General features: G+C 57.1%; 1 protein-coding gene across 3 annotated transcripts in view; it reads right to left on the bottom strand.

Annotated features, from left to right (window-relative positions):
- The window catches only part of cep76 (centrosomal protein 76), a 52,435-nt gene that overhangs the window by 17,382 nt on the left and 19,052 nt on the right, over positions 1 to 16,001 (bottom strand). For all 3 annotated transcript variants that reach the window (XM_064946991.1, XM_064946992.1, XM_064946993.1), the window contains 2 exons: positions 9,714 to 9,908; positions 5,493 to 5,659 (listed from right to left, as the gene is read on the bottom strand). In XM_064946991.1, the coding sequence (XP_064803063.1) occupies positions 5,493 to 5,659; positions 9,714 to 9,908 (362 nt within the window). The remainder of the gene's footprint in view (positions 1 to 5,492; positions 5,660 to 9,713; positions 9,909 to 16,001) is intronic.

Genomic DNA, 16,001 nt, shown 5'->3' with positions numbered 1-16,001 from the left:
AAACTCTGCCAGAGAGACAGAGGACATCATTCATAACCATGCTGCACCCTGGTGAAAGGGGCTCCGTTAACCTATCAGAAACTCTGCCAGAGAGACAGAGGACATCATTCATAACCATGCTGCACCCTGGTGAAGGGGGCTCCGTTAACCTATCAGAAACTCTGCCAGAGAGACAGAGGACATCATTCATAACCATGCTGCACCCTGGTGAAGGGGGCTCCGTTAACCTATCAGAAACTCTGCCAGAGAGACAGAGGACATCATTCATAACCATGCTGCACCCTGGTGAAGGGGGCTCCGTTAACCTATCAGAAACTCTGCCAGAGAGACAGAGGACATCATTCATAACCATGCTGCACCCTGGTGAAGGAGGCTCCGTTAACCTATCAGAAACTCTGCCAGAGAGACAGAGGACATCATTCATAACCATGCTGCACCCTGGTGAAGGGGGCTCCGTTAACCTATCAGAAACTCTGCCAGAGAGACAGAGGACATCATTCATAACCATGCTGCACCCTGGTGAAGGGGGCTCCGTTAACCTATCAGAAACTCTGCCAGAGAGACAGAGGACATCATTCATAACCATGCTGCACCCTGGTGAAGGAGGCTCCGTTAACCTATCAGAAACTCTGCCAGAGAGACAGAGGACATCATTCATAACCATGCTGCACCCTGGTGAAGGGGGCTCCGTTAACCTATCAGAAACTCTGCCAGAGAGACAGAGGACATCATTCATAACCATGCTGCACCCTGGTGAAGGGGGCTCCGTTAACCTATCAGAAACTCTGCCAGAGAGACAGAGGACATCATTCATAACCATGCTGCACCCTGGTGAAGGGGGCTCCGTTAACCTATCAGAAACTCTGCCAGAGAGACAGAGGACATCATTCATAACCATGCTGCACCCTGGTGAAGGGGGCTCCGTTAACCTATCAGAAACTCTGCCAGAGAGACAGAGGACATCATTCATAACCATGCTGCACCCTGGTGAAGGGGGCTCCGTTAACCTATCAGAAACTCTGCCAGAGAGACAGAGGACATCATTCATAACCATGCTGCACCCTGGTGAAGGGGGCTCCGTTAACCTATCAGAAACTCTGCCAGAGAGACAGAGGACATCATTCATAACCATGCTGCACCCTGGTGAAGGGGGCTCCGTTAACCTATCAGAAACTCTGCCAGAGAGACAGAGGACATCATTCATAACCATGCTGCACCCTGGTGAAGGGGGCTCCGTTAACCTATCAGAAACTCTGCCAGAGAGACAGAGGACATCATTCATAACCATGCTGCACCCTGGTGAAGGGGGCTCCGTTAACCTATCAGAAACTCTGCCAGAGAGACAGAGGACATCATTCATAACCATGCTGCACCCTGGTGAAGGGGGCTCCGTTAACCTGTCAGAAACTCTGCCAGAGAGACAGAGGACATCATTCATAACCATGCTGCACCCTGGTGAAGGGGGCTCCGTTAACCTATCAGAAACTCTGCCAGAGAGACAGAGGACATCATTCATAACCATGCTGCACCCTGGTGAAGGGGGCTCCGTTAACCTATCAGAAACTCTGCCAGAGAGACAGAGGACATCATTCATAACCATGCTGCACCCTGGTGAAGGGGGCTCCGTTAACCTATCAGAAACTCTGCCAGAGAGACAGAGGACATCATTCATAACCATGCTGCACCCTGGTGAAGGGGGCTCCGTTAACCTATCAGAAACTCTGCCAGAGAGACAGAGGACATCATTCATAACCATGCTGCACCCTGGTGAAGGGGGCTCCGTTAACCTATCAGAAACTCTGCCAGAGAGACAGAGGACATCATTCATAACCATGCTGCACCCTGGTGAAGGGGGCTCCGTTAACCTATCAGAAACTCTGCCAGAGAGACAGAGGACATCATTCATAACCATGCTGCACCCTGGTGAAGGGGGCTCCGTTAACCTATCAGAAACTCTGCCAGAGAGACAGAGGACATCATTCATAACCATGCTGCACCCTGGTGAAGGGGGCTCCGTTAACCTATCAGAAACTCTGCCAGAGAGACAGAGGACATCATTCATAACCATGCTGCACCCTGGTGAAGGGGGCTCCGTTAACCTATCAGAAACTCTGCCAGAGAGACAGAGGACATCATTCATAACCATGCTGCACCCTGGTGAAGGGGGCTCCGTTAACCTATCAGAAACTCTGCCAGAGAGACAGAGGACATCATTCATAACCATGCTGCACCCTGGTGAAGGGGGCTCCGTTAACCTATCAGAAACTCTGCCAGAGAGACAGAGGACATCATTCATAACCATGCTGCACCCTGGTGAAGGGGGCTCCGTTAACCTGTCAGAAACTCTGCCAGAGAGACAGAGGACATCATTCATAACCATGCTGCACCCTGGTGAAGGAGGCTCCGTTAACCTATCAGAAACTCTGCCAGAGAGACAGAGGACATCATTCATAACCATGCTGCACCCTGGTGAAGGGGGCTCCGTTAACCTGTCAGAAACTCTGCCAGAGAGACAGAGGACATCATTCATAACCATGCTGCACCCTGGTGAAGGGGGCTCCGTTAACCTATCAGAAACTCTGCCAGAGAGACAGAGGACATCATTCATAACCATGCTGCACCCTGGTGAAGGGGGCTCCGTTAACCTATCAGAAACTCTGCCAGAGAGACAGAGGACATCATTCATAACCATGCTGCACCCTGGTGAAGGGGGCTCCGTTAACCTGTCAGAAACTCTGCCAGAGAGACAGAGGACATCATTCATAACCATGCTGCACCCTGGTGAAGGGGGCTCCGTTAACCTATCAGAAACTCTGCCAGAGAGACAGAGGACATCATTCATAACCATGCTGCACCCTGGTGAAGGGGGCTCCGTTAACCTATCAGAAACTCTGCCAGAGAGACAGAGGACATCATTCATAACCATGCTGCACCCTGGTGAAGGGGGCTCCGTTAACCTATCAGAAACTCTGCCAGAGAGACAGAGGACATCATTCATAACCATGCTGCACCCTGGTGAAGGGGGCTCCGTTAACCTATCAGAAACTCTGCCAGAGAGACAGAGGACATCATTCATAACCATGCTGCACCCTGGTGAAGGAGGCTCCGTTAACCTATCAGAAACTCTGCCAGAGAGACAGAGGACATCATTCATAACCATGCTGCACCCTGGTGAAGGGGGCTCCGTTAACCTATCAGAAACTCTGCCAGAGAGACAGAGGACATCATTCATAACCATGCTGCACCCTGGTGAAGGGGGCTCCGTTAACCTATCAGAAACTCTGCCAGAGAGACAGAGGACATCATTCATAACCATGCTGCACCCTGGTGAAGGGGGCTCCGTTAACCTATCAGAAACTCTGCCAGAGAGACAGAGGACATCATTCATAACCATGCTGCACCCTGGTGAAGGGGGCTCCGTTAACCTATCAGAAACTCTGCCAGAGAGACAGAGGACATCATTCATAACCATGCTGCACCCTGGTGAAGGGGGCTCCGTTAACCTATCAGAAACTCTGCCAGAGAGACAGAGGACATCATTCATAACCATGCTGCACCCTGGTGAAGGGGGCTCCGTTAACCTATCAGAAACTCTGCCAGAGAGACAGAGGACATCATTCATAACCATGCTGCACCCTGGTGAAGGAGGCTCCGTTAACCTATCAGAAACTCTGCCAGAGAGACAGAGGACATCATTCATAACCATGCTGCACCCTGGTGAAGGGGGCTCCGTTAACCTATCAGAAACTCTGCCAGAGAGACAGAGGACATCATTCATAACCATGCTGCACCCTGGTGAAGGGGGCTCCATTAACCTATCAGAAACTCTGCCAGAGAGACAGAGGACATCATTCATAACCATGCTGCACCCTGGTGAAGGAGGCTCCGTTAACCTGTCAGAAACTCTGCCAGAGAGACAGAGGACTTCATTGTTGCAGTTGTTGTTAAGCCCAGTTCACATTTAAAACACCTCTGATGTGTTTTATGCAGTTGAAGAACAACGTTTGTTTGATCTGAAACAGTGTGGTTTTATGGTTTTAGGAACATCTCATGTTGGCTCGCTGGAGTTTCCAAAATTCAACATGTCAAATCTTAGCGAAAAACTTGCGACTCGCTTTGGTGAGAACAGTGCGCTGACTGTCTGTGTTCAGCCAAGCAGCTAACTAGTTAGCCAAGCAGACAGCTAGCTGTTTTGCTGCAGTAATAGCTCGTCTAGCTTGTTGATATTTCTCTGACGAGTCGCAAAGTGTGTAACATTTCTGGTGAATGTATTTCATGAAACTTGTTTGCTACAACACCTAGCTGCTACAACACCTAGCTGCTACAACACCTAGCGGCTACAACACCTAGAGGCTACAACACCTAGCGGCTACAACACCTAGCGGCTACAACACCTAGCGGCTACAACACCTAGCTGCTACAACACCTAGCGGCTACAACAGCTAGCGGCTACAACACCTAACGGCTACAACACCTAGCGGCTACAACACCTGGCTGCTACAACACCTAGCTGCTACAACACCTAGCTGCTACAACACCTAGCTGCTACAACACCTAACGGCTACAACACCTAGCGGCTACAACACCTAGCTGCTACAACACCTAGCTGCTACAACACCTAGCTGCTACAACACCTAGCTGCTACAACACCTAGCTGCTACAACACCTAGCTGCTACAACACCTAGCTGCTACAACACCTAGCGGCTGCAACACCTTGCTACAACAAGTGGCAACTTTGTTTCAAAGAAATCATGTTATTGTAAAGAGGCAGCATTACCATGGAAACGGTCTGAACTGTGTCTGGCATTTATTTTTTCTCCCCAATTCCCATCTTGTCTCATCGACTCCCCAACGGGCTCTGGAGACAAAGGTCCAGTCGTGCGTCCTCTGAAACGTGACCCGACAAACCGCGCTTCTGAACACCTGCCGGTTTAACCAGACAAGCCAGCCGCACCGATGTGTCGGAGGAAACACCACCGGTTTAACCAGGAAGCCAGCCGCACCACCGTATCAGAGGAAACACCGCCGGTTTAACCAGGAAGCCAGCCGCACCACCGTATCAGAGGAAACACCGCCGGTTTAACCAGGAAGCCAGCCGCACCACCGTAACAGAGGAAACACCGCCGGTTTAACCAGGAAGCCAGCCGCACCGATGTGTCGGAGGAAACACTGTTCAACTGACCATCGAGGTCAGCCTGCAGGCGCCCGGCCCGCCACATGGAGTCGCGAGAGTGCGATGAGCCAATTGTGCAACTTTTTATGGGACTCCCGGTCAAGGCCGGTTGTGACACAGCCTGTGACCAAACCCGGGTCTGTAGTGACGCCTCAAGTACTGCGATACAGTGCCTCAGACCGCTGGCCACTTGGGAGACCCTGGGCTGGTCTTTTTGATCTGAACGTCTCGTCTTCAGGTCAGCTACAACATTGTGAAACAGTCTGGTTGTCTTGTCCCAGGAGGGGCCGTTGTATCTGAACCAGGCTTCAGTCTCACCTGTGTGCGGTCAGGCTCTCCCAGAAGGTGATGGTGCTGTCAGTGCCCCTGGTCATCACCCAGGTGTGTGCCAGGCTCTTGGGCTTAGTGCCAACACACACGTAGGCATCCAGGCCGAACCCCAGCAACAGACTGCACAGCAGGGTGGCATGGTCCTCACAGTCGCCCTGGAAACACACAACCAATCAGATCAGAGAGATGTCACAGCCTCCCTGGAAATACCAAAAACATCATGTCTCAGATCCTAACTCCAACCCACAGGGCTGGTCATCATGTCTCAGTTCCTAACTCTAACCCACAGGGCTGGTCATCATGTCTCAGTTCCTAACTCCAACCCACAGGGCTGGTCATCATGTCTCAGTTCCTAACTCCAACCCACAGGGCTGGTCATCATGTCTCAGTTCCTAACTCCAACCCACAGGGCTGGTCATCATGTCTCAGTTCCTAACTCCAACCCACAGGGCTGGTCATCATGTCTCAGTTCCTAACTCTAACCCACAGGGCTGGTCATCATGTCTCAGTTCCTAACTCCAACCCACAGGGCTGGTCATCATGTCTCAGTTCCTAACTCCAACCCACAGGGCTGGTCATCATGTCTCAGTTCCTAACTCTAACCCACAGGGCTGGTCATCATGTCTCAGTTCCTAACTCCAACCCACAGGGCTGGTCATCATGTCTCAGTTCCTAACTCTAACCCACAGGGCTGGTCATCATGTCTCAGTTCCTAACTCCAACCCACAGGGCTGGTCATCATGTCTCAGTTCCTAACTCCAACCCACAGGGCTGGTCATCATGTCTCAGTTCCTAACTCCAACCCACAGGGCTGGTCATCATGTCTCAGTTCCTAACTCCAACCCACAGGGCTGGTCATCATGTCTCAGTTCCTAACTCCAACCCACAGGGCTGGTCATCATGTCTCAGTTCCTAACTCCAACCCACAGGGCTGGTCATCATGTCTCAGTTCCTAACTCCAACCCACAGGGCTGGTCATCATGTCTCAGTTCCTAACTCTAACCCACAGGGCTGGTCATCATGTCTCAGTTCCTAACTCCAACCCACAGGGCTGGTCATCATGTCTCAGTTCCTAACTCCAACCCACAGGGCTGGTCATCATGTCTCAGTTCCTAACTCCAACCCACAGGGCTGGTCATCATGTTTCAGTTCCTAACTCTAACCCACAGGGCTGGTCATCATGTCTCAGTTCCTAACTCCAACCCACAGGGCTGGTCATCATGTCTCAGTTCCTAACTCCAACCCACAGGGCTGGTCATCATGTCTCAGTTCCTAACTCTAACCCACAGGGCTGGTCATCATGTCTCAGTTCCTAACTCCAACCCACAGGGCTGGTCATCATGTCTCAGTTCCTAACTCCAACCCACAGGGCTGGTCATCATGTCTCAGTTCCTAACTCTAACCCACAGGGCTGGTCATCATGTCTCAGTTCCTAACTCTAACCCACAGGGCTGGTCATCATGTCTCAGTTCCTAACTCTAACCCACAGGGCTGGTCATCATGTCTCAGTTCCTAACTCCAACCCACAGGGCTGGTCATCATGTCTCAGTTCCTAACTCCAACCCACAGGGCTGGTCATCATGTCTCAGTTCCTAACTCTAACCCACAGGGCTGGTCATCATGTCTCAGTTCCTAACTCTAACCCACAGGGCTGGTCATCATGTCTCAGTTCCTAACTCTAACCCACAGGGCTGGTCATCATGTCTCAGTTCCTAACTCTAACCCACAGGGCTGGTCATCATGTCTCAGTTCCTAACTCCAACCCACAGGGCTGGTCATCATGTCTCAGATCCTAACTCTAACCCACAGGGCTGGTCAACATGTATCAGAGGATAGAGGAGGAGGAGAGGAGAGGAGGGGAGAGGATAGAAGAGGAGGGGAGAGGATAGAAGAGGAGAGGAGGGGATAGAAGAGGGGAGAGGATAGAAGAGGAGAGGGGAGGGGATAGAAGAGGAGAGGGGAGGGGAGAGGATAGAAGAGGAGAGGGGAGGGGATAGAAGAGGAGAGGGGAGGGGATAGAAGAGGAGAGGGGAGGGGAGATGATAGAAGGGGAGAGGGGAGGGGAGAGGATAGAAGAGGAGAGGGGAGGAGAGAGGATAGAAGAGGAGAGGGGAGGAGAGGAGAGAGGATAGAAGAGGAGAGGGAAGAGGATAGAAGAGGAGAGGATAGAAGAGGAGAGGGGAGGGGAGAGGATAGAAAAGGAGAGGGGAGGGGAGAGGATAGAAGGGGAGAGGGGAGGGGAGAGGATAGAAGAGGAGAGGGAGGAGAGAGGATAGAAGAGGAGAGGGGAGGAGAGAGGATAGAAGAGGAGAGGGGAGGAGAGGAGAGAGGATAGAAGAGGAGAGGGGAGAGGATAGAAGAGGAGAGGGGAGGGGATAGAAGAGGAGAGGGGAGGGGAGAGGATAGAAGAGGAGAGGGGAGGGGAGAGGATAGAAGAGGAGAGGGGAGGGGAGAGGATAGAAGAGGAGAGGGGAGGGGAGAGGATAGAAGAGGAGAGGGGAGGGGAGAGGATAGAAGAGGAGAGGGGAGAGGATAGAAGAGGAGAGGGGAGGGGAGAGGATAGAAGAGGAGAGGGGAGGGGAGAGGATAGAAGCGGAGAGGGGAGGGGAGAGGATAGAAGAGGAGAGGGGAGGGGAGGGGAGAGGACAGAAGAGGAGAGGGGAGGGGATAGAAGAGGAGAGGGGAGGGGAGAGGATAGAAGAGGAGAGGGGAGGGGAGAGGATAGAAGAGGAGAGGGGAGGGGAGAGGATAGAAGAGGAGAGGGGAGGGGAGAGGATAGAAGAGGAGAGGAGAGAGGATAGAAGAGGAGAGGGAGGGGAGAGGATAGAAGAGGAGAGGAGAGAGGATAGAAGAGGAGAGGGGAGGGGAGAGGATAGAAGAGGAGAGGGGAGGGGAGAGGATAGAAGAGGAGAGGGGAGGGGAGAGGATAGAAGAGGAGAGGGGAGGGGAGAGGATAGAAGAGGAGAGGGGAGGGGAGAGGATAGAAGAGGAGAGGGGAGGGGAGAGGATAGAAGAGGAGAGGGGAGAGGATAGAAGAGGAGAGAGGATAGAAGAGGAGAGGGGAGGGGAGGGGAGAGGATAGAAGAGGAGAGGGGAGGGGAGGGGAGAGGATAGAAGAGGAGAGGGGAGGGGAGGGGAGAGGATAGAAGGGGAGAGGGGAGGGGATAGAAGAGGAGAGGGGAGGGGAGGGGAGAGGAGAGGGGAGAGGATAGAAGAGGAGAGGGGAGGGGAGGGGGAGAGGATAGAAGGGGAGAGGGGGAGGGGATAGAAGAGGAGAGGGGAGGGGAGGGGAGAGGAGAGGGAGAGGATAGAAGAGGAGAGGGGAGGGGAGGGGGAGAGGATAGAAGAGGAGAGGGGAGGGGAGGGGAGAGGATAGAAGAGGAGAGGGGAGGGGGGGGGAGAGGATAGAAGGGGAGAGGGGAGGGGATAGAAGAGGAGAGGGGAGGGGAGGGGAGAGGAGAGGGGAGAGGATAGAAGAGGAGAGGGGAGGGGAGAGGATAGAAGAGGAGAGGGGAGGGGAGGGGATAGAAGAGGAGAGGGGAGAGGATAGAAGAGGAGAGGAGAGGGGAGAGGATAGAAGAGGAGAGGGGAGGGGAGGGGATAGAAGAGGAGAGGGGAGGGGAGGGGGAGAGGAGAGGGGAGAGGATAGAAGAGGAGAGGGGAGGGGAGAGGATAGAAGAGGAGAGGGGAGGGGAGAGGATAGAAGAGGAGAGGGGAGGGGAGGGGATAGAAGAGGAGAGGGGAGAGGATAGAAGAGGAGAGGAGAGGGGAGAGGATAGAAGAGGAGAGGGGAGGGGAGAGGATAGAAGAGGAGAGGGGAGTGGAGAGGACAGAAGAGGAGAGGGGAGAGGAGAGGATAGAAGAGGAGAGGGGAGGGGAGAGGATAGAAGAGGAGAGGAGAGGGGAGAGGATAGAAGCGGAGAGGGGAGGGGAGATCCACTGCACTGGGGAAAGAGAGGATAGAAAAGGGGAGGCATTTATTCATTCTGCTGCACTGGGGAAATCCCAGAACCGTCCATCAGGATATAAATAAATCTTCTCATAACAGACCGTTTAACCGTTTCATAAATCAATTATTTTACAATTCCACCACTGACGATTAGAACACAGAGAGATGAGTTCAGAGGTTAAAGACGTCATAGCATTACAGCTGTCTAAATGCTTACGGCTGTGTGTGTGTGTGTGGTTCAGAACAGAGCCAGTCCTCACCTTGTTTCTACAGAGGAAGGCGAGAAGGGAGCACCACTGCTCCTGTTTGCCCCCTCCTCCTCCCCCCACCACGGGGGCTTTCTCCAGGCCCAGCAGGCTAACGAAGCGGGCCGCCTGACGGGGACTCTCCAGGAGACGACCAGCACGCAGGACACGCACGTAGGAACACACCGGCCTGTTGACGCCGTTCTCATCCTGCAAGCAACACAGCAAAGTTCAAATACAGCCCGGATAACACCCAGCACGGCTAACACCCAGCACGGCTAACACCCTGCACGGCTAACACCCAGCCCGGCTAACACCCAGCACGGCTAACACCCAGCACGGCTAACACCCAGCACGGCTAACACCCAGCACGGCTAACACCCAGCACGGCACGGCTAACACCCAGCACGGCTAACACCCTGCACGGCTAACACCCTGCACGGCTAACACCCTGCACGGCTAACACCCAGCACGGCTAACACCCAGCACGGCACGGCTAACACCCAGCACGGCTAACACCCAGCACGGCTAACACCCAGCACGGCTAACACCCTGCACGGCTAACACCCTGCACGGCTAACACCCAGCACGGCTAACACCCAGCACGGCTAACACCCAGCACGGCACGGCTAACACCCTGCACGGCTAACACCCAGCCCGGCTAACACCCAGCACGGCTAACACCCAGCACGGCTAACACCCAGCACGGCTAACACCCAGCACGGCACGGCTAACACCCAGCACGGCTAACACCCTGCACGGCTAACACCCTGCACGGCTAACACCCTGCACGGCTAACACCCAGCACGGCTAACACCCAGCACGGCACGGCTAACACCCAGCACGGCTAACACCCAGCACGGCTAACACCCAGCACGGCTAACACCCTGCACGGCTAACACCCAGCACGGCTAACACCCAGCACGGCTAACACCCAGCACGGCACGGCTAACACCCAGCCCGGCTAACACACAGCACGGCTAACACCCTGCACGGCTAACACCCAGCACGGCTAACACACTGCACGGCTAACACCCAGCACGGCACGGCTAACACCCAGCCCCGCTAACACCCAGCCCGGCTAACACCCAGCCCGGCTAACACCCAGCCCGGCTAACACCCAGCCCGGCTAACACCCTGCACGGCTAACACCCTGCACGGATAACACCCAGCACGGATAACACCCAGCACGGCACGGCTAACACCCTGCACGGCTAACACCCAGCCCGGCTAACACCCAGCACGGCACGGCTAACACCCAGCACGACTAACACCCAGCCCGGCTAACACCGAGCCCGGCTAACACCCAGCACGGCACGGCTAACACCCAGCACGACTAACACCCAGCACGGCTAACACCCAGCACGGCACGGCTAACACCCAGCCCGGCTAACACACAGCACGGCTAACACCCAGCACGGCTAACACACTGCACGGCTAACCCCCAGCACGGCACGGCTAACACCCAGCCCCGCTAACACCCAGCCCGGCTAACACACTGCACGGCTAACACCCAGCACGGCACGGCTAACACCCAGCCCGCTAACACCCAGCCCGGCTAACACCCAGCCCGGCTAACACCCAGCCCGGCTAACACCCTGCACGGCTAACACCCTGCACGGCTAACACCCTGCACGGATAACACCCAGCACGGATAACACCCAGCACGGCTAACACCCAGCACGGCTAACACCCAGCACCGCACGGCTAACACCCAGCCCGGCTAACACCCAGCCCGGCTAACACCCAGCCCGGCTAACACCCAGCACGGCTAATACCCAGCACGGCTAACACCCAGCACGGCTAACACCCAGCACGGCTAACACCCAGCACGGCTAACACCCTGCACGGCTAACACCCTGCACGGCTAACACCCAGCACGGCTAACACCCAGCACGGCTAACACCCAGCACGGCTAACACTAAGCACGGCACGGCTAACACCCAGCCCGGCTAACACACAGCACGGCTAACACCCAGCACGGCTAACACACTGCACGGCTAACACACTGCACGGCTAACACCCAGCACGGCACGGCTAACACCCAGCCCCGCTAACACCCAGCCCGGCTAACACCCAGCCCGGCTAACACCCAGCCCGGCTAACACCCAGCCCGGCTAACACCCTGCACGGCTAACACCCTGCACGGATAACACCCAGCACGGCTAACACCCAGCCCCGCTAACACCCAGCCCGGCTAACACCCAGCACGGCTAACACCCAGCACGGCTAACACCCAGCACGGCTAACACCCAGCACGGCACGGCTAACACCCAGCCCGGCTAACACCCAGCCCGGCTAACACCCTGCACGGCTAACACCCTGCACGGATAACACCCAGCACGGCTAACACCCAGCCCCGCTAACACCCAGCCCGGCTAACACCCAGCACGGCTAACACCCAGCACGGCTAACACCCAGCACGGCTAACACCCAGCACGGCACGGCTAACACCCAGCACGGCTAACACCCTGCACGGCTAACACCCTGCACGGCTAACACCCAGCACGGCTAACACCCTGCACGGCTAACACCCAGCCCGGCTAACACCCAGCACGGCTAACACCCAGCACGGCTAACACCCAGCACGGCTAACACCCAGCACGGCTAACACCCAGCACGGCACGGCTAACACCCAGCACGGCTAACACCCTGCACGGCTAACACCCTGCACGGCTAACACCCTGCACGGCTAACACCCAGCCCGGCTAACACCCAGCACGGCTAACACCCAGCACGGCTAACACCCAGCACGGCTAACACCCAGCACGGCTAACACCCAGCACGGCACGGCTAACACCCAGCACGGCTAACACCCTGCACGGCTAACACCCTGCACGGCTAACACCCTGCACGGCTAACACCCAGCACGGCTAACACCCAGCACGGCACGGCTAACACCCAGCACGGCTAACACCCAGCACGGCTAACACCCAGCACGGCTAACACCCTGCACGGCTAACACCCAGCACGGCTAACACCCAGCACGGCTAACACCCAGCACGGCACGGCTAACACCCTGCACGGCTAACACCCAGCCCGGCTAACACCCAGCACGGCTAACACCCAGCACGGCTAACACCCAGCACGGCTAACACCCAGCACGGCACGGCTAACACCCAGCACGGCTAACACCCTGCACGGCTAACACCCTGCACGGCTAACACCCTGCACGGCTAACACCCAGCACGGCTAACACCCAGCACGGCACGGCTAACACCCAGCACGGCTAACACCCAGCACGGCTAACACCCAGCACGGCTAACACCCTGCACGGCTAACACCCAGCACGGCTAACACCCAGCACGGCTAACACCCAGCACGGCACGGCTAACACCCAGCCCGGCTAACACACAGCACGGCTAACACCCTGCACGGCTAACACCCAGCACGGCTAACACACTGCACGGCTAACACCCAGCACGGCACGGCTAACACCCAGCCCCGCTAACACCCAGCCCGGCTAACACCCAGCCCGGCTAACACCCAGCCCGGCTAACACCCAGCCCGGCTAACACCCTGCACGGCTAACACCCTGCACGGATAACACCCAGCACGGATAACACCCAGCACGGCACGGCTAACACCCTGCACGGCTAACACCCAGCCCGGCTAACACCCAGCACGGCACGGCTAACACCCAGCACGACTAACACCCAGCCCGGCTAACACCGAGCCCGGCTAACACCCAGCACGGCACGGCTAACACCCAGCACGACTAACACCCAGCACGGCTAACACCCAGCACGGCACGGCTAACACCCAGCCCGGCTAACACACAGCACGGCTAACACCCAGCACGGCTAACACACTGCACGGCTAACCCCCAGCACGGCACGGCTAACACCCAGCCCCGCTAACACCCAGCCCGGCTAACACACTGCACGGCTAACACCCAGCACGGCACGGCTAACACCCAGCCCCGCTAACACCCAGCCCGGCTAACACCCAGCCCGGCTAACACCCAGCCCGGCTAACACCCTGCACGGCTAACACCCTGCACGGCTAACACCCTGCACGGATAACACCCAGCACGGATAACACCCAGCACGGCTAACACCCAGCACGGCTAACACCCAGCACCGCACGGCTAACACCCAGCCCGGCTAACACCCAGCCCGGCTAACACCCAGCCCGGCTAACACCCAGCACGGCTAACACCCAGCACGGCTAACACCCAGCACGGCTAACACCCAGCACGGCTAACACCCAGCACGGCTAACACCCTGCACGGCTAACACCCTGCACGGCTAACACCCAGCACGGCTAACACCCAGCACGGCTAACACCCAGCACGGCTAACACTAAGCACGGCACGGCTAACACCCAGCCCGGCTAACACACAGCACGGCTAACACCCAGCACGGCTAACACACTGCACGGCTAACACACTGCACGGCTAACACCCAGCACGGCACGGCTAACACCCAGCCCCGCTAACACCCAGCCCGGCTAACACCCAGCCCGGCTAACACCCAGCCCGGCTAACACCCAGCCCGGCTAACACCCTGCACGGCTAACACCCTGCACGGATAACACCCAGCACGGCTAACACCCAGCCCCGCTAACACCCAGCCCGGCTAACACCCAGCCCGGCTAACACCCAGCCCGGCTAACACCCAGCCCGGCTAACACCCAGCCCGGCTAACACCCTGCACGGCTAACACCCTGCACGGCTAACACCCTGCACGGCTAACACCCTGCACGGATAACACCCAGCACGGATAACACCCAGCACGGCACGGATAACACCCAGCACGGCTAACACCCAGCACGGCACGGCTAACACCCAGCACGGCTAACACCCAGCACGGCTAACACCCAGCCCGGCTAACACCCAGCCCGGCTAACACCCAGCACGGCTAACACCCAGCACGGCACGGCTAACACCCAGCACGGCACGGCTAACACCCAGCACGGCTAACACCCAGCACGGCTAACACCCAGCACGGCTAACACCCAGCACGGCTAACACCCAGCACGGCTAACACCCAGCACGGCACGGCTAACACCCAGCCCGGATAACACCCAGCACGACTAACACCCTGCACGGCTAACACCCAGCACGGCTAACACCCAGCACGGCTAACACCCAGCACGGCTAACACCCAGCACGGCACGGCTAACACCCAGCACGGCTAACACCCTGCACGGCTAACACCCTGCACGGCTAACACCCAGCCCGGCTAACACCCAGCACGGCTAACACCCAGCACGGCTAACACCCAGCACGGCTAACACCCAGCACGGCACGGCTAACACCCAGCACGGCTAACACCCAGCACGGCTAACACCCAGCACGGCTAACACCCAGCACGGCTAACACCCTGCACGGCTAACACCCTGCACGGCTAACACCCTGCACGGCTAACACCCAGCACGGCTAACACCCAGCACGGCTAACACCCAGCACGGCTAACACCCTGCACGGCTAACACCCAGCACGACTAACACCCAGCACGGCTAACACCCAGCACGGCACGGCTAACACCCAGCACGGCTAACACCCAGCACGGCTAACACCCAGCACGGCTAACACCCAGCACGGCTAACACCCTGCACGGCTAACACCCTGCACGGCTAACACCCAGCACGGCTAACACCCAGCACGGCTAACACCCAGCACGGCTAACACCCAGCACGGCACGGCTAACACCCAGCCCGGCTAACACACAGCACGGCTAACACCCAGCACGGCTAACACACTGCACGGCTAACACCCAGCACGGCTAACACCCAGCACGGCTAACACCCAGCACGGCTAACACCCTGCACGGCTAACACCCTGCACGGCTAACACCCAGCACGGCTAACACCCAGCACGGCTAACACCCAGCACGGCTAACACCCAGCACGGCACGGCTAACACCCAGCCCGGCTAACACACAGCACGGCTAACACCCAGCACGGCTAACACACTGCACGGCTAACACCCAGCACGGCACGGCTAACACCCAGCCCCGCTAACACCCAGCCCGGCTAACACCCAGCCCGGCTAACACCCAGCCCGGCTAACACCCAGCCCGGCTAACACCCTGCACGGCTAACACCCTGCACGGATAACACCCAGCACGGATAACACCCAGCACGGCACGGCTAACACCCTGCACGGCTAACACCCAGCACGGCACGGCTAACACCCAGCACGACTAACACCCAGCCCGGCTAACACCGAGCCCGGCTAACACCCAGCACGGCACGGCTAACACCCAGCACGACTAACACCCAGCACGGCTAACACCCAGCACGGCACGGCTAACACCCAGCCCGGCTAACACACAGCACGGCTAACACCCAGCACGG

Source organism: Oncorhynchus masou, chromosome 29 (genome assembly GCF_036934945.1).
Source record: "Oncorhynchus masou masou isolate Uvic2021 chromosome 29, UVic_Omas_1.1, whole genome shotgun sequence".
Taxonomy (NCBI): Eukaryota; Metazoa; Chordata; class Actinopteri; order Salmoniformes; family Salmonidae; genus Oncorhynchus; species Oncorhynchus masou.
This window is presented reverse-complemented; position numbering and strand designations above follow the sequence as displayed.